Below are 15,247 nucleotides of genomic sequence, written 5' to 3'. Positions count from 1 at the left end.
TTATTATATCATGAAGTACTAGTTTATCAGGGATAAGTTGTAACAGTTTTAGGTCATCCAAATGCCAAATTTAACTCAGGACACTGGATGTTTGCTTCTTTAAAAGTTCCCAGAATTATTTATTGATTGAGTTTTTAGATATATGAACTAAAACCAGAAACACTACAGGTGACAGTATACAGATGCGGATATACAATAGACAAATAGAAAAGACAAACTACATTGTGCTACAAGTTAAAATGAGTCATAGTTCTAGTTTGCCTTAAGGCATTGCTTGAGATGGGTCTTAAAAGTGGAATATGTTCAGTAGGACACAACACTTATTGCACATGGTAAGCCATTCCAATGTTTACATCCCTTTACTGACAGCACAGTGTTTCCAAATGTGGTGTGCCTCTGTGGAACCGCACAATCCCCTCTAGTGGTGGCCCTGGTACCAATGCCACTTTCAGCCTTCTGTTAAACGTATTCATTTAGAGGAGGTGGGGCGAGCGCATGCAAACCCTCATACATAAAACAAGCATACTTACATGTTACAATGTCAATCAACAACTTTTACAGCTTTCTTTTAAAGTATTCCTATTGATTTAGGTATTATCACACAGTTGGTAAAACTATACTTTAATCCGATTTGATACACAGCTTCAGACTTTAATTCAGGAGCTGTGTACAACCTGCTATGACGGAGCTAGAAAGGCCCTTTGGAGATGCGGTGACGCCCCCTTACAGTCAGTGAGCAGAGTGAATAACGATTTCGCTGCCTCTTTAAATGTATTCTGGGAATTTTCCAGGCAGCCAGGCATCCAGAGTATTGCAACAATTTTGGTATTGTGACACTCAATTACTATTACAGTTCCTATGATCCTCTCTGTCTTCTCGGACTACATGTCACTTTGATCATGAAGGTGACACTATGATATGAAGTACTGTATATAGGCTACAATATCATTGAGTATTCATATTATATAGTTTAGAGACTATTGCCAATATATTATTAATCTAAGATATAACTGAGAGAAAAAAGCACAATTACAAATCTGTCTCCTACTTCAGCACCACGGACAGCGCCCTACACTCGCTCTGCTGTTATGGGATTGATAGTTATGGGATTGATAGTTAGGGTGGAATGTGGAAGGGGGATGAAAGAATAGCCCCTTTATGCAGCTTTACATGACAACCCTTACAAGAGACCATGGATGTGCATCCCAGTTCTGTGGGCTGCTCTGGGTCAAAGTCCAGGGTCTTCTCTAACAAAACTGCATAACTGTATTGCTTTAGTGTTTGGCTGGAATGACAACTGCAGATTTACATGGCAGGAAACCATGACTGGATGTCACTGGCTAAGGCTGGGGACACACTAGAACTGGTAATAAGAGGGCTTTAGGCATGACTCCATCTTACATTCGTCAATATACAGAACGATTTGAGCCATTCTGATAAAATACCAGAATTTTTTTTTTAAATAATATATATATATATATATATATATATATATATATATATATATATATATATATATATCTTATACATGCAACAATATATTTGCAGGGTTCTTTCAATTCCAGCAATAGATCCTTGGATTTTAGAAATGTTTCATTAAATGTACCAAAATCATTTATTAAAATTAAAATGATCTTTAGCAGATAGTAGTTATATTAATTAGCATTAGGGCTGCAAATAACAATTATTTGTGTTATTAATTAACTATTATGCTGAGTAGTTTTTCCATGAATCAATACTTTGATTTGCAAAATATCAGACGACATTGACAAATTGCGCTTCACAATTTCCTGCGGCATAAGGTGATGTCATCAAATTGTTTATTTTGTATGACCCAACTGTACAAAATCCAAAGATTTTTAATTTTACAATCACACCAATGAAAAAAAAAACAAATACTGGCAGTTCAGGAGCTGGAAACTGAGGATATTTGTAATTTTTGTTGAAAAACAAACAAAACTGAAATGATTAAAGCTAGGTTTGGTAATCTTGAGAAACAAGCAAGATTACGCAAACATTGACGCTCAATCTTTTTGAAGATTACCAACCCTAGCTTTAATTATTCATCCAAATAGTTTTATATGATCTTTTTTTGTTAAAACGACTAATCAATGAATCATTGAATCATCTAATCATTTTATCTCTAATTAGGATATTTTTGGATGATGTGTTAATAGAGTAACCAAACCCAAAACGTTGTGGAGCCTCAACGTTAGCTTTCTAAGAAAAGCAGATTCAAAACTGAATGAAGAGTCTCTTTTCACCGTGCTTTCAATTATTACTATAATTTGGAACAATTAGCTTGGTACACAATAATAATCCCATGTCATGGAAAACTGGACTGATGAGTCTCCACTGTTACTTTGTATTTTAAATGAAGAAATAATGTGTCAACGCGTTTGGAACGACCACTCAGACAACTAGTGTTATGAAATCACATTGTTATAAAGCATAGATACCAACACACTGTACAACACAATAGAGACAGATTTGACACAGAAAATGTTTACTAAATATGTGACAAATCAAATAATTTCATCGTATTAGCCGTCTTCCCATTCACATATTTTGATGTGCATTTGAAAGTGTCACATTAGGCAACGGCAAAATTCAACAAAACTTCCTCAATTGCGCAAAAATGCTTCTATGCTCGCTTTTCTTGCCTTTGTCGAAAAAGAGTTACATGGATTATGGAATGCTAAATTCTTCTGTAGCAAATTATCCCCACATGACTGATGAGCTGTTTCTGCTGTCGACATCCTCCCGGATATATAACGTGCGAATGCTTGTCTTCGTCTCCAAACTTAATTAAACATGGCCAATACTGGCTGACATGAAAGAGTAAATTAAACTTGACCAACTGAAACAAATTCCTGAAGACTTTCTAATTTTTTTTCTCTCAAACAAGGCACTTATTTTAGTACTTCTTCTTCTACTCCATTTACCTGCAGATCACAGCCATGCGTAAAGCGTAGCCCATACCGTTGCCTTCTGACCAAGCTACACTGTGTTTCTTCACTCCAAACCAGTTTGATGGAAACATGCCTAATTCACGTCTTTTTTGCATTTTTAAATGAAGTGTCTGAAATTAAATAGTTGAGGGGTGCACAGTTACAAGAGGGATTTCAATCAAATCCTTTGCGTTCTATCGGACAGCTAAAAGATAGGCAGGCTTAAAGTTCGGCGTGATACGAAGCTACAGAGGACTGTGGCTCCGCACACACACCTCCCTCACCTGTCTTTAGTTCAGGAGGACGATGAGGGAGGGATGAAAGGAATACATTTCTGAATCTCAACCATTTCCGTCCCCGGCTCCCCACTCAGTTGGTTGCATCACATTTTTGTAAATGCCAAAAACAGAAACTAAAGACACTCCAACTTCCACTTCCTCTGGGATTTTAAAAGTTGCTCGCGATTGAATGGAAACACGGCTATTGATGCAAAAAGTCATGCTCAGTGATTTGGAACATTGCCTAGAATTGTCTAGTGGAGTCAGATATATCAAAGAGACGGAGACCTTGATAGAAACAGTGTAACAAAAAAACTGAATGACTAATCTCTTGAACCACATAAAGGCCTCACAGATTTGGGTACTTTTGCACAAGTGAAAACAACCTGCAGTGGCATTGAACCGTGCAATAATCTGAGTCTCCAAGTATCTAAGAAGTATATACATGACAGAAAGAGATTATCTGCTCAACATGTATTAGCGTGTGCTGATATACAAACGCTGTAGTGCGTCCACAGCCTTAGAGGGAACATTGCTCCCCACCACCAGTCTGCTACTCTGATCTCCCAAGAACCCCACCGCCACCTCCTCCCTTTCCTCCACCACCCCCACCCCCGACCCCTCCCACCTTTCCTCCACTCATCCAACTCCTTCCCCCCCCAGCCACCCTCCAACCCACCTCCACCCCCTTTTTACTTCCTCTTGGTTTGGGGAGCCTCCCTCTTCCTTCTCCTCTTCCACCTCTTTCCTCCTTTTGAGTTGAAGAGAGAAGTAAGTGCAGAGCCAGTAGCAGCCTTACTCTCTGAATGCTAGGTTTATGACATGAACCCATGAAGAACGGCATCCTCTCCTGTTTGTAGACTTCATTTTTAATTTAGTAGTGCTTCCCTTCCTGCCTCTCAACCAGTTATCTCGCCTTTCCTTTTTTTTTCTTTTCTTGCTGTGCTGTGCTGTGCTGTCCTTTGAAGTTCTGTGTTGGGCAAAGTGTTGGGGAGGCGTTTTCCTGCATATGGGAGGTAGACAGGTTTGGATATTTTTGGCATTTCAGTGGTAGTTCAACTAAATTTGAATAGGGTTTATTAGCATTCCCTTTAATAGAGGAGCCCACATTGTGTTCTTTTTTTTGTTCCAACAAAACACGCCAAGATATGCAACAAGAAGATGAAGAATGCAGCTCGTCAACATGGATGTAAACAATGCACGATTTAAAATACTTGAACAAAAATGTGCAAACGTTTTATGAATCTATTTGGAAATGCTCTCTAAAAGACCTCAATGATACATGCAAAAAGTCAGTGAATCATTCAGCTGATCTCGTTACGTCTGTTTCAGTAATCCAGACCAAACTCATCACACAGTACGATGAGGTTTAATCTCAACAGTATTGACTGCCACCACTCATGAAAAATATAGTGTAAAAATAAGTAGCTGTTATTTCAATGTGTCCAATACTTGTTCTGTTCTGTTCATCTCAGATTCATATTGTGCACAATAGTTAGGTTGCTCAGCAAACAAAATGTTATTATAATATTATAAGTGTCAAATGAATCTGTGACTTTGAGTTACTTCTAACTGAACTACCAAATGTATTCAGTGAGGGATTTCAAAGGATTCAATACTGGGCTCAGATGTGATGAAATGGTATTGAACCAACCCTTCAAATGGAGGACTGAAAGAAAGAAAATGATCCCCCATTTCAAATCATTTTGACCCTTAAATGGAGCATTCTGGGAGACGAGCACAATCAATGGTTGAGCTGCATTTCTATACTGACCATTGACAGTACAGACTAAATCTGTTTCAGTGGTCACTCTAAAAACACTCTATATCTGGGAAACACTGAGAAATCAAATGGGGAATGTAGTTTGACTTGTTCCAGTGTGTAGTAAATTAAACAGCCTCCCCAGCACCTGCTGGTGTTGTTTCTTTGTTGTATTTGTTTCTTGCTGTGCTGTGTGGGATTATCTTTTGTTTGAGTGTGTGTGTGTGTGTGTGTGTGTGTGTGTGTGTGTGTGTGTGTGTGTGTGTGTGTGTGTGTGTGTGTGTGATTACTAATTATTGTACAGCACACATGTATTACATACATTAGCATTACCAACACAAGAGTCAACATTCAAATGACTATGCCACATAGTATAGTAAAATACTGGCTGGAGCTTATCTTTATCTCAGCTGCAGAGAGAACCAGGCCTTTATTGGAGACAGGCTGTCAATCCTAGTTTTCTCTTTGTGTCTTACTGATCTCCTCCTGTTTTCATTTGGTTTTGATGCTATTTGCTGTCAATGCAGACTCAATACTTTCCTCCATGTTTCCAAGCACTGTCACTCCCAACTCATTAAATACTGTAGCATGGTCAGTGACCTTATGCTTCAAACTGGGCTGGGCCAAATATCTTATTAATAATATTGGTCAAGTTTGACTAATTATTCACACAACTGAATAGCAGTTTTATTCTTTATTAGAATTTTTGTATTTATTTAATATTCATCTATTTATTTTTGACAGACTGACTCACTAATTGAATGTGAAATTCACCGTAATATCACTTTTATTTTCCAGTCAGCTCTTTGTTGTTTTTAATAAGCTCTAGGTACCCCTCTAGCATCAGTTTTGCTCATGTCAGCTCGTTACATGCATACACTGTCTTTTCAAAATAAGCTGTTTTCACAGAAAACAACTTGGTTAATTGAAAGTGCTAAATACCAGATTGAGAGCATGTACTATTGCCTCCACACGGCTCTCAACACGCCGACAGCTGAGACAACAGCTCACAGCTACCAGTGCTAACAGTGCTAACAATGCAAACAGCGCTGATAGAGCTAACAGTGGACCCGACCATCCACCTCAACCTCCTCCTTTAATCCTCCTTTAATGCCACCTGACTTCCTCCTTTACCTTCGCCATAACTACAGACACTTAAGAGTGTCATCAGTTGATGCATAGGGCCACTGACCAAGCTGCCGTATTTGACGACTTGGGAGTGAGAAAGTGCTGTATAATCAGTCCAAAAAGTGGTGTTATACTCACCACGTTGTGGTTCTCACTTGTGGGTCTGCTTTGCAGCTTTTTTAATCAGCATTAAGTTTCCCGTCAATAAACGTCAAAACATTCTGAACAGATGTGTCGTATTAAAAGCCTTCCAGCAGCTCAGAGGACATAAACAACAGCTGTTTTTTGGGGGTTGTCCATCCATTGAAGTGCTTTCTACAGGGTATCAGAAGACCCAAGCCCAGTTTGTGCATCTCTATCTTTTAGCAAAACCACTGGTTCCCTCTTTGACCTGAATGTATGCTACTGCGTGAGAGGCACATACTGGCGCTCCTCTGACCCCAGCTGATGGGATGGATCATCAGAAGTGCTGTCTATTTCAGGGTCCAGTAGACCTGAGTGGGCAAGAGAGAGAGAGTGGCTCACACTCTCTTTATCTCTTTGCCTGCTGTCAGTCTCAACAAGCAGCAGTGTGACTCATTTATTAACTGTGATCCAGACATTTATTATTAAAAAATACTGCAATCATGCCAGGAGCGGGGACACAAAGGGAAAGCACACACTTTGTGTTCCGTTTTTGAATGTCTGTGAAGCAAAGAGCTTATTTTTTTGGCCGTAGCTAACAAAATGAAGATCTAGATAAAGACATTTTGTATTTGTTTTTTTACAAATATTTAAAAAAATGTCACATCCATGTGAGATCCATTTGTTAAATCCGTCTTCATTTGGAGTGGGTGATATAATCCTCAATCACTGTATATGTCTAGAGACACTGATAAACTGTGATAAGGTGGACACAGATAGGACAACAGGGGCTATGTGGACATGTTCTCACATATGCAGTCATTTACTGTTGAGTTAGGGAGTGTGGAAAAGCCCCATTGAGTTTAGTCCAAATACAACACAGATGACGGTTGTTTCTGCAGATTAGACTGCTAGTGAATTTGATTTCAGTAAACAGTGCTTTCAGACAGAGAGAGGTTTTCAGGATTTCTTTTTAAAACCTGGAGCACAAAGATGAGCCTGAGAGTACAAATTCAGAAAGCTAAGCATTAAAGCCACGACCGAGGGGATAAAAACAACAACTACATTTCCCTTTCAAACAATATCTTCGCCTTTGATTGTGGCGAACGGAACACAGGGAGCTGTATCAGTCGTGTCAAAGCAACAACATTAAATCTGTCCCCGTTCTCCCCTCGGCTCTGTTTTTTTTTTTTTGCAAAATTATTATCTTCAGCATCTCGCCAGCGCGGCTGTTACGGCACTGTACCTGTTATTTCTGATGCTGCTGCCTGAAGCCATCAAAACAGCCGAGCGTTGCCAAGGAAACGATCTACAGCCTGTAATATAAAACACACGGTGGATGCTCTGGATGTACTGTACACACGCCGCCACTAAGAATGTCTCAGTGACTTATTTCTTAAAACACGGGCGGACAGATGTTGTCTTACACCTCAAAACGCACCCAAACATTTGAACAGACAGCATCAGAATGGCAGTGTAAACCATAGCAAGCAGCGCTCCACTCCTCAGCCATTACAGTAGAACCATCATTGAGCTGCAGTGGAAGTGAGGCCCGTGCGTGGGTGAGAGGCGCTGCTGATGCCACTGCAGCTGGTCCTTTCCCCGCATTCTCTTTTTATAGCCAAACTGCTCATTTGTGTCTCTTTGACGTCACACATACAGAGGGAAGAGAGAGAGACACACAGAGAGAGAGAGAGAGAGAGAGAGAGAGATTGAGCCCGGGCAGATCGGCTCAGCCTCTTTCCCCATCTCTGATTCATATATAATTAGTCAGAATGGCGTTGCAATCCTCCTGCTGTCTGTCTGTCTCTGTCATTTTCTGTCAATCTCTCACACTGGCCTCTACAGTCTGAGGGATTTGCTCCAGCTCGCACAAACATGCTAATTAAAACTAATGATCTGCGGTGGGGGTTATATGTATCGACTATATGCTACATGTACAGACATAACGTAACTTGATCACAGCTTAACATATATTATTATTATCAGTGTCAGTTCAGCAGCCTTGTTGAGGCTGAGATTGATTTTAAAAGGAAAGAACCCGACAGAGAAATAACACCTTTTTCTTTACCTTTTGCTTCATCTGTTTGTTTTTGTGTCTATCCAAGTCTCGCTCATGGAGGGGTCTTGTTCTGAAATGTCAGTAGAGGTGACTTGTTGTTGGAAGATGTGAGTCATAGTTGGACAGAAGAGTGCCAGTGTTGTCAGAGTTTGTTGTGTTGGAGTACAGAAAGTGTAGATTAGTGTTATCCAAATGTTTTTTTATGCCATGGCATCTCGCCAGATTTCCGAACGAGACTTTTCAGGGCAAGAGGTTTTATTTCTCTGTAGGGTTCTTTATATAATGTCAGAAACTAATATACGGTAAATATAATAACAATCTGAGCCTGCAAGTGGAAACAAGCACTTTTGGTGGACGTACATTGATGGTGCGGAATAGTCCTGAGCTGCAGCGTCCTCACTCAATACCACAGACTTCACCCATTGGTTTGTGGACTACCGTTTTGAAGTCTCGAGTTCGGCCATATCGCCATATATTTTCTCTCTCGGCTTCACTTGGCAGAACCGCATGCTCGATACTGGACAAACTCCAAAACTAATTGTCCCCATTAGTCACTTAGACACAAAAACATGGGAAAATATTGTCACTGTTGAAACACCAAAGTTACCCTTTAAGTTAGGGAGCTACGGGAGCAATTTTTTTGGGGTTAAGTGTCTTGCTCAAGGACACTAGGAGACTAGTGAAGCAGGGGCCGGGGATCAAACCGCTGACCCTCTGATTGAAAGGCGGCCCTGGTCTCCACTTAGCCACAGTCACCCTATTTAAAGACCCTTGTCTCGCCTTACATTTGGACTTGTCACACACAGGTGTAGCTTAATAACATTAATAATAGCTGCCGATCCCAATGAAGGTGTGCCAGTTCCAGGATTCTGTTGTTGAGCCTGCTGGCTCTCTTTCATGGCTTATTGACACAGCTAAATGGAGTCGAGTCTCATTACAGCTATTAGTTCCACCTGTGGTGAGAGAAAGCTATGGTAACGCAGGACTGCATGAAAAAGCTGCAGCCTGTAGTTTTATTAGCCACCTCTCTGTTATTTGGACGTCATTATCTTCCATGATGTTGGAAAGAAGAAACAAAACCAAGACACTCTGTATAAATAATTTTTAATCTTTTCTGGTTCAACTGTTAGGAGAAACACATGTAATAGACCATAATGAACAATTTAAAAATCAGTACATTATTATTTTTGTTTTGTTTTTAATAATTTCATCTCCTGTATAATATCCCTATAATATTATTATAGGGTATTTCTAACCATACACTATATTGACTATGTGACTTAACATATTTCATATTCTTGTATTGCTATTATCTATTTTTCACATTTGATATTGGAGGTACTGTGACATTTATAAAGTACCGTATATGGTTCTTACTTTTTATTTGGACAAGTAATTGGTGTCCATGTCAAACTTATAGAGAACAGTTTTATATGAAAGTAGTTATTAGCCAATTGCATCAATTAACCGTCCTCAAAGCGCAGGCCTCTCATGAGTTTCTGTATTGTTTCCTTTTTCTTGCTGTATTCTCTACGTATCATTTTGTTTCCTCCTTCAGACAGGAGGAGTGTGAGAACTATCCCCTGTGAGACGTACCAGACTACACACAGTGTAGAGTTACTGCACTGCTCTCTCATTGTTGTCTTGCTATTTTATTTTGAGGTTTTAATGTAGCATTTCTACATAATTATAACTATCAACATTTAAACATTATTACCTCAGACTGTTGGACAGTATTATAACTGCAAGCAAATAGAAAATGGTTTTGTTGGTGTTTTAAAAAAAAATCTGACTGAATGGATAGCTACGGAAGCTCTGAGAGGCGAGAGAGTAAATCAATGGTGGTCTGATTGAAATTGTTATCTCTTCTGTGTTTTTGAATTAAGAACAAGTGAACAAATGTTTTGCCAGGATAATCTTTCTAAGTTCCCTTATTTTTTCACACTTGAACAAGGTGAGGGACAAAAATGTATTGCTCACTGAAAAAAGTCTTGCCAGAATAATTTTTCGACATAACTTATTTAAATTTCGGCTGTGAATAAAGGTTTCCCCCAAAAGCGTATTCGCCATCAGACCGATAGCCGATTGGTACATTGTGTAAATTAAAACTCACCCGGAAAAAAAATGATTTCAGCCTTATGTAGAACATAGGGTGGTGGTGCGCTTCAGCATCTTGTGGCCAAAATGAGTATTACAACACTGGTCCTGACCCCAAAAAAATAAACCACTTGCCAAAACTTTTCCCCTCCTGTTTCACAGACAAAAAATTTATAATGAAGGAATGTTTTTAAAGTGACAGTTCAACCCAAAATGAAAAATACATATGTTTCCTCTTACCTGTAGTGTTGTTTATCAATCGATGGTTTGGTGTGAGTTGCCGAATGTTGGAGACATCGGCTGTAGAGATGTCTGCCTTCCCTCCAATATTTTGGAACTAGACGTCATTCTGCTTGTGGTGCTTGAAGCAATTTAATGTAGGAACTAATTCAGTTCCTACATCAAACTGCTCACAACAAGATCTGTGGATTATCTTGAGTAATCGGGTCATGATATCTGGAAAGAGACACTACAAGCCGAGTATCATTGAGTTCCATGATAAATAGCACTACAGGTAGGAGGAAACATAGGTATTTTATATTTTTGGCTCTTTCCCTTCAAGCTTTATCCAAATGTAGAGAAAACTATTTAGATCACATTTAAAAATGGATCATCAAATGTGTTCTCGCTTGCCTCTCTAGGGGCTTCCATAGGCCCACGAGAGGGAAGTGGAACATTTTTTTTTGTGATTTCAGTGAACTTAAGTTAAATTAAGTGACTTATAGACTTATAAGTCACTTCTGAAAAACATTAACATCCTGTATAATCTCTTTACCTCATTTTTGTGATTCTACAAACCTCCGTAAGTGTTGGTTCTATATCTTTATGTTAATTTGTAAGTCTGTTCACTTCATGTGTTTACTTCATGTGTTTACTTCATGTGTTCACTGCACAGTCGGTATCCGACCGTATATGACAAGTCTTTCTCAATTAACAAACAGACCCCGGGGTCAGATCAGTGCAGACACATACTGTACACACACACACACACATCCATGCACATGAATGCTCTCACACACACACACACACACACACACACACACACACACACACACACACACACACACACATTAGGCACCCTCCTGTGCTCATGTATGGACACAGTCCTGGAAAGCAGATGTATGAATTAGCCAGAGAGAAATTTTAGACTCAAAGCACATACACGTACTGTTCCATGCTAATTAGCAGACTGCACCACAGCAGTGTGAGAGCTGTGAATGGATGTGTGTGTGTGTGTGTGTGTGTGTGTGTGTGTGTGTGTGTGTGTGTGTGTAAAAGAGTGATGGATTAATAGAAATGCAAGCCATCAGTTTAGTCTAGTCTTTGTTTTTGGATGCTCGATCTCGCTGTGTAACCCGTCTGTTGTTGTGCGGCATGTTAAGCTCTGTTTTCTTAGCGTCCATGTACCATCAGGGCAGTTTAGTTAGCCAGTTTGGTGGCTGGGACTCGGACAGCAGCGGAGTGGATCCCCCTGACGGTGTTCCTCTGTCCCCTCCACCCGGTCACCAGGTGCCTCAGGACGAGTGGAGCGGCTTCTCCCCGCTGGGGAAGGAGGACGACATCCCCTGTCGGAGGATGAGGAGCGGAAGCTACGTCAAAGCCATGGCCGAGGATGACAGCGGGGACTCTGACGGGAGTCCCAAACCCTCCCCCAAGATGCAGGCACGCCGGGCCAGCTACTTGAAAGCCACACAGCCATCACTGACTGAGATGACCACTCTACAGTAAGATTTTATTTCTGTCCTTTTTGTCACCTATATATTAACCATGGATCTCAAACCGGCATCTTGTCCACTCACAAGTCATTTCTTTTCCAGTATATTCTCACCCTTGTCTCATGTTTAAATAAGACTGAAATGTGAAAGTGGTGTATATTTATTTACCATGCATGTGTTTCTAATACACATGAATGGCTCTATTATTATTTTCTTGTTTTGCTCAAATATATTTTTTTGAAATTTTAGTAGGCTACATTTTGAAAGGACAAAGCTATCATTTAGCAGCCTTTCTTGAAAGGGACGGTGCACATTGAGCTCCCGAAGTTGACATTGTAGCCTCCAACTGCTGCCAAACTGGCAGGCAAAAAATATGTTCTCTTTGCTGCTAGCTTGTACTGTATGCATTAACTGACTGCCGAGGTTCACATCAGATATGTATCAAAAGTTTCAGAAGTGTGTGGAGGTGTCTGTATCTGCAGAGACCCTGTACTATTCCTGTTGTAAATTCCCTAATAGTTCCATAAATACAGTTTTTTATGTTGTTATTTGTAGTCAGGCACCCCCTTTGGCCTCCCCAGGGTCCTAGCGTTATTCAGGTTAGAACAGGGGTTATATCCATAACCATTAGTGCACTACAGAACCCTTGTCACTATACAGAGAATGCGTTATTATTCATGCATATGGTGACGATTGGTCCGTTTTGCTACCATCAGCCAATACTAGATAAAACAACGTGAACTCTTCTCTGTCTGCGTCTAGTCTCTGATCAGAGTTACTGTTGTGGATGAGGTGGTCCCAGCGTCATATATCACAAACTGAGTAATCCTCAATACTTACTGTATTTTCTCTTTTCTTCTTACTTTTTTCTTCTCGTCAAAACACAGCCCTGCAAACCAATATACACCCAGTGTAATGCCTCATTTTGCCACCTGAAAACTTGTATTTCCAAGTTGATAGTGGTTAGTTAAAATAAACATTGTTGTGTGGCAAAATTTGTATTTAAATTTTATTTAATTTTTTCCTGAAACTAATATTTATTTGATGTCCATTACAGTGTGTTGGCAGTCTAAAAGGGCTGAACCCAATCCTATTCTCAAATTCAAATATTTATTCTGTTAGTGAAGCAACGTAAAATCTTGTGGCCCTGATACAGCTGCTAAAGGTAGGCTCGGTGAGTCTGCCCCTGAGAGAGGAGTGATTTTCACTCTGATCTACAGCAGGGAGCCAGAAATATCACCATTGCCTAATTAAGCTTTCACACCTCTCTAAATAGTGAGAGTAATTACTGTGAGTAGTCGAGGGACGACCGCTCTGCCGTCTCTCTCTCTCTCTCTCTCTCTCTCTCTCTCTCTCTCTCTCTCTCTCTCTCTCTCTCTCTCTCTCTCTGTCTGTGTTCATGTATGGACTCGCCTCCGCTGTCCTAAAATCAGCACACATGTAGAGAGAGATGGATGCCAGCAGTTCTGCTTCTGAGGGCTCGTTTAATTTATATTTAAAACGTGGACTGATCCCAACCTCGGGTGCAGATGAAATTTACACTAGCTGTGTGGAAGACAGCCTCTCTGCAGCGACCACTGCACTATTATGTCATTATATGAATACAACCCACAATAGCCCCCCCCCCCCTTTTCTAGAGACTAATGGGCTGTAACACGTTGTAAAACACACTTCATTAATCTATTATTAATCTATTTATTAATAATAAATACATATTTTTTTGTTACTGCTACTTGCTTTTATTATTTTTTTATCTGTAAAAACAGGTCAATTCAAAATAATTTTGTCAGGCGTTTGCTTTATTTATTTGTTTGGTCTGAATCAGTGTTTATTGTTGTCATACTCATTCCAGCCACAATAGGCTAAATTGCACCTCTACCCAATAGAGAGTCTAAATAAGACTAAAAGCTAAAAGGTCCAAATATGTATTACAACAATGAACACTTGGAAAAACTATACTGAAAAGAAAAATTTCACCTGACAGAAATGTTTTCATCTATTTTCATCTGTTCATCAATTTAGACCACACTCAGAATATTTGCTCACTTGCCTCTCAGGGTTTCCATACTATCCACTCCCTTTAATAACATATCATCATATTGTTGATGCTTCCAGAGACCATGGTAATAGAAACTACATGCATAATGTTATGGCCGAAAATGCTGAGTGCTCATTATAGAAGTGTGTGTGGGAGAAGTGCTAAATATGCGCTGAAGAAAATTGGTATTCATCCTAAATTACATACACACAATCAATGATTAAATCCCACACATTCTACACATAGTTTGCTTGAACATGACCATGATTAATTAACAAAATGACAAGACTTAAATTAGTCCTATACTGTGTGGTAATAACAACTTAATATCCTTCAAAATCATACAAAGCTCCTTACCTTTTCGTTGTTCTGCTGTAAATCTCCGCTTAATTCCATCAAACATATTTCTACGTCTATCCGGTGCGTCTCTGAAATGTCCCCGTGTAGAAACAAGGGTCTGTCTAACTAGGGGCCGTGGGGGAAGGGATTTGATTTTCGGAGAATCTTTACGCACGTTTCAGGGGACGCGCCACGTTTTTAATCCTCACTGGCTAACGATTCTGTCAATCAAAATCACAATTGGTCTGTTCAATAGAATGGACTCAGACGCTTCTAAGGAGGGTCCATTGACTGAAAGAGACATGGACTGGAAGCCAGATGAGAAAATCCCATGGATGACAGACATAAACAGGCTCAGAGAGGATCCAGGCTCTCTAAATGATGCCAAACTGCTGCATATGGATAAAATGAACACTATTAGTCATAAAAGAAGTGAAATATATAATTATATACTCTATAAAATTACAATGGAACAACTGTAACAAAATTACATTTTGGTTGACCTTGGCTGAAATCTCTGTACTTTAACCTCTCTAGCTCTTGAATGCTTCACTTTATCAAAGAAAAAATTGTGCAGAGACTCTCAACCTATTGGGCTATGATCTGGGAGAGGTTTGAGCTTTCAACTACAACATTAAAAAAAAATATCTTATCAAAATTGGATTATTTTATAATCAGAGATAAAAGATTTAAATTTGTGCTGTGTGCCATCTTAATGTACTCTTAACCAGTAACATATATACTGATATTTACA

At 39.6% G+C, this 15,247-nt stretch overlaps 1 protein-coding gene across 3 annotated transcripts in view; it reads left to right on the top strand.

Moving 5' to 3' along the window:
* dlgap1a (discs, large (Drosophila) homolog-associated protein 1a) overlaps nt 1-15,247 on the top strand; it is a 110,742-nt gene that overhangs the window by 44,168 nt on the left and 51,327 nt on the right. For all 3 annotated transcript variants that reach the window (XM_068737670.1, XM_068737668.1, XM_068737669.1), the window contains one exon: nt 11,911-12,125. In XM_068737670.1, coding sequence (XP_068593771.1) covers nt 11,911-12,125 — 215 coding nt within the window. The remainder of the gene's footprint in view (nt 1-11,910; nt 12,126-15,247) is intronic.

The sequence above is a fragment of the Cebidichthys violaceus genome, unplaced genomic scaffold (assembly GCF_023349555.1).
Source record: "Cebidichthys violaceus isolate CVI_PGR_0920_01 unplaced genomic scaffold, fCebVio1.0.p SCAF_8, whole genome shotgun sequence".
Lineage (NCBI taxonomy): Eukaryota > Metazoa > Chordata > Actinopteri > Perciformes > Stichaeidae > Cebidichthys > Cebidichthys violaceus.
Note: the sequence above shows the minus strand (reverse complement) of the source record. Positions and strands in the feature narration are given on the sequence as shown.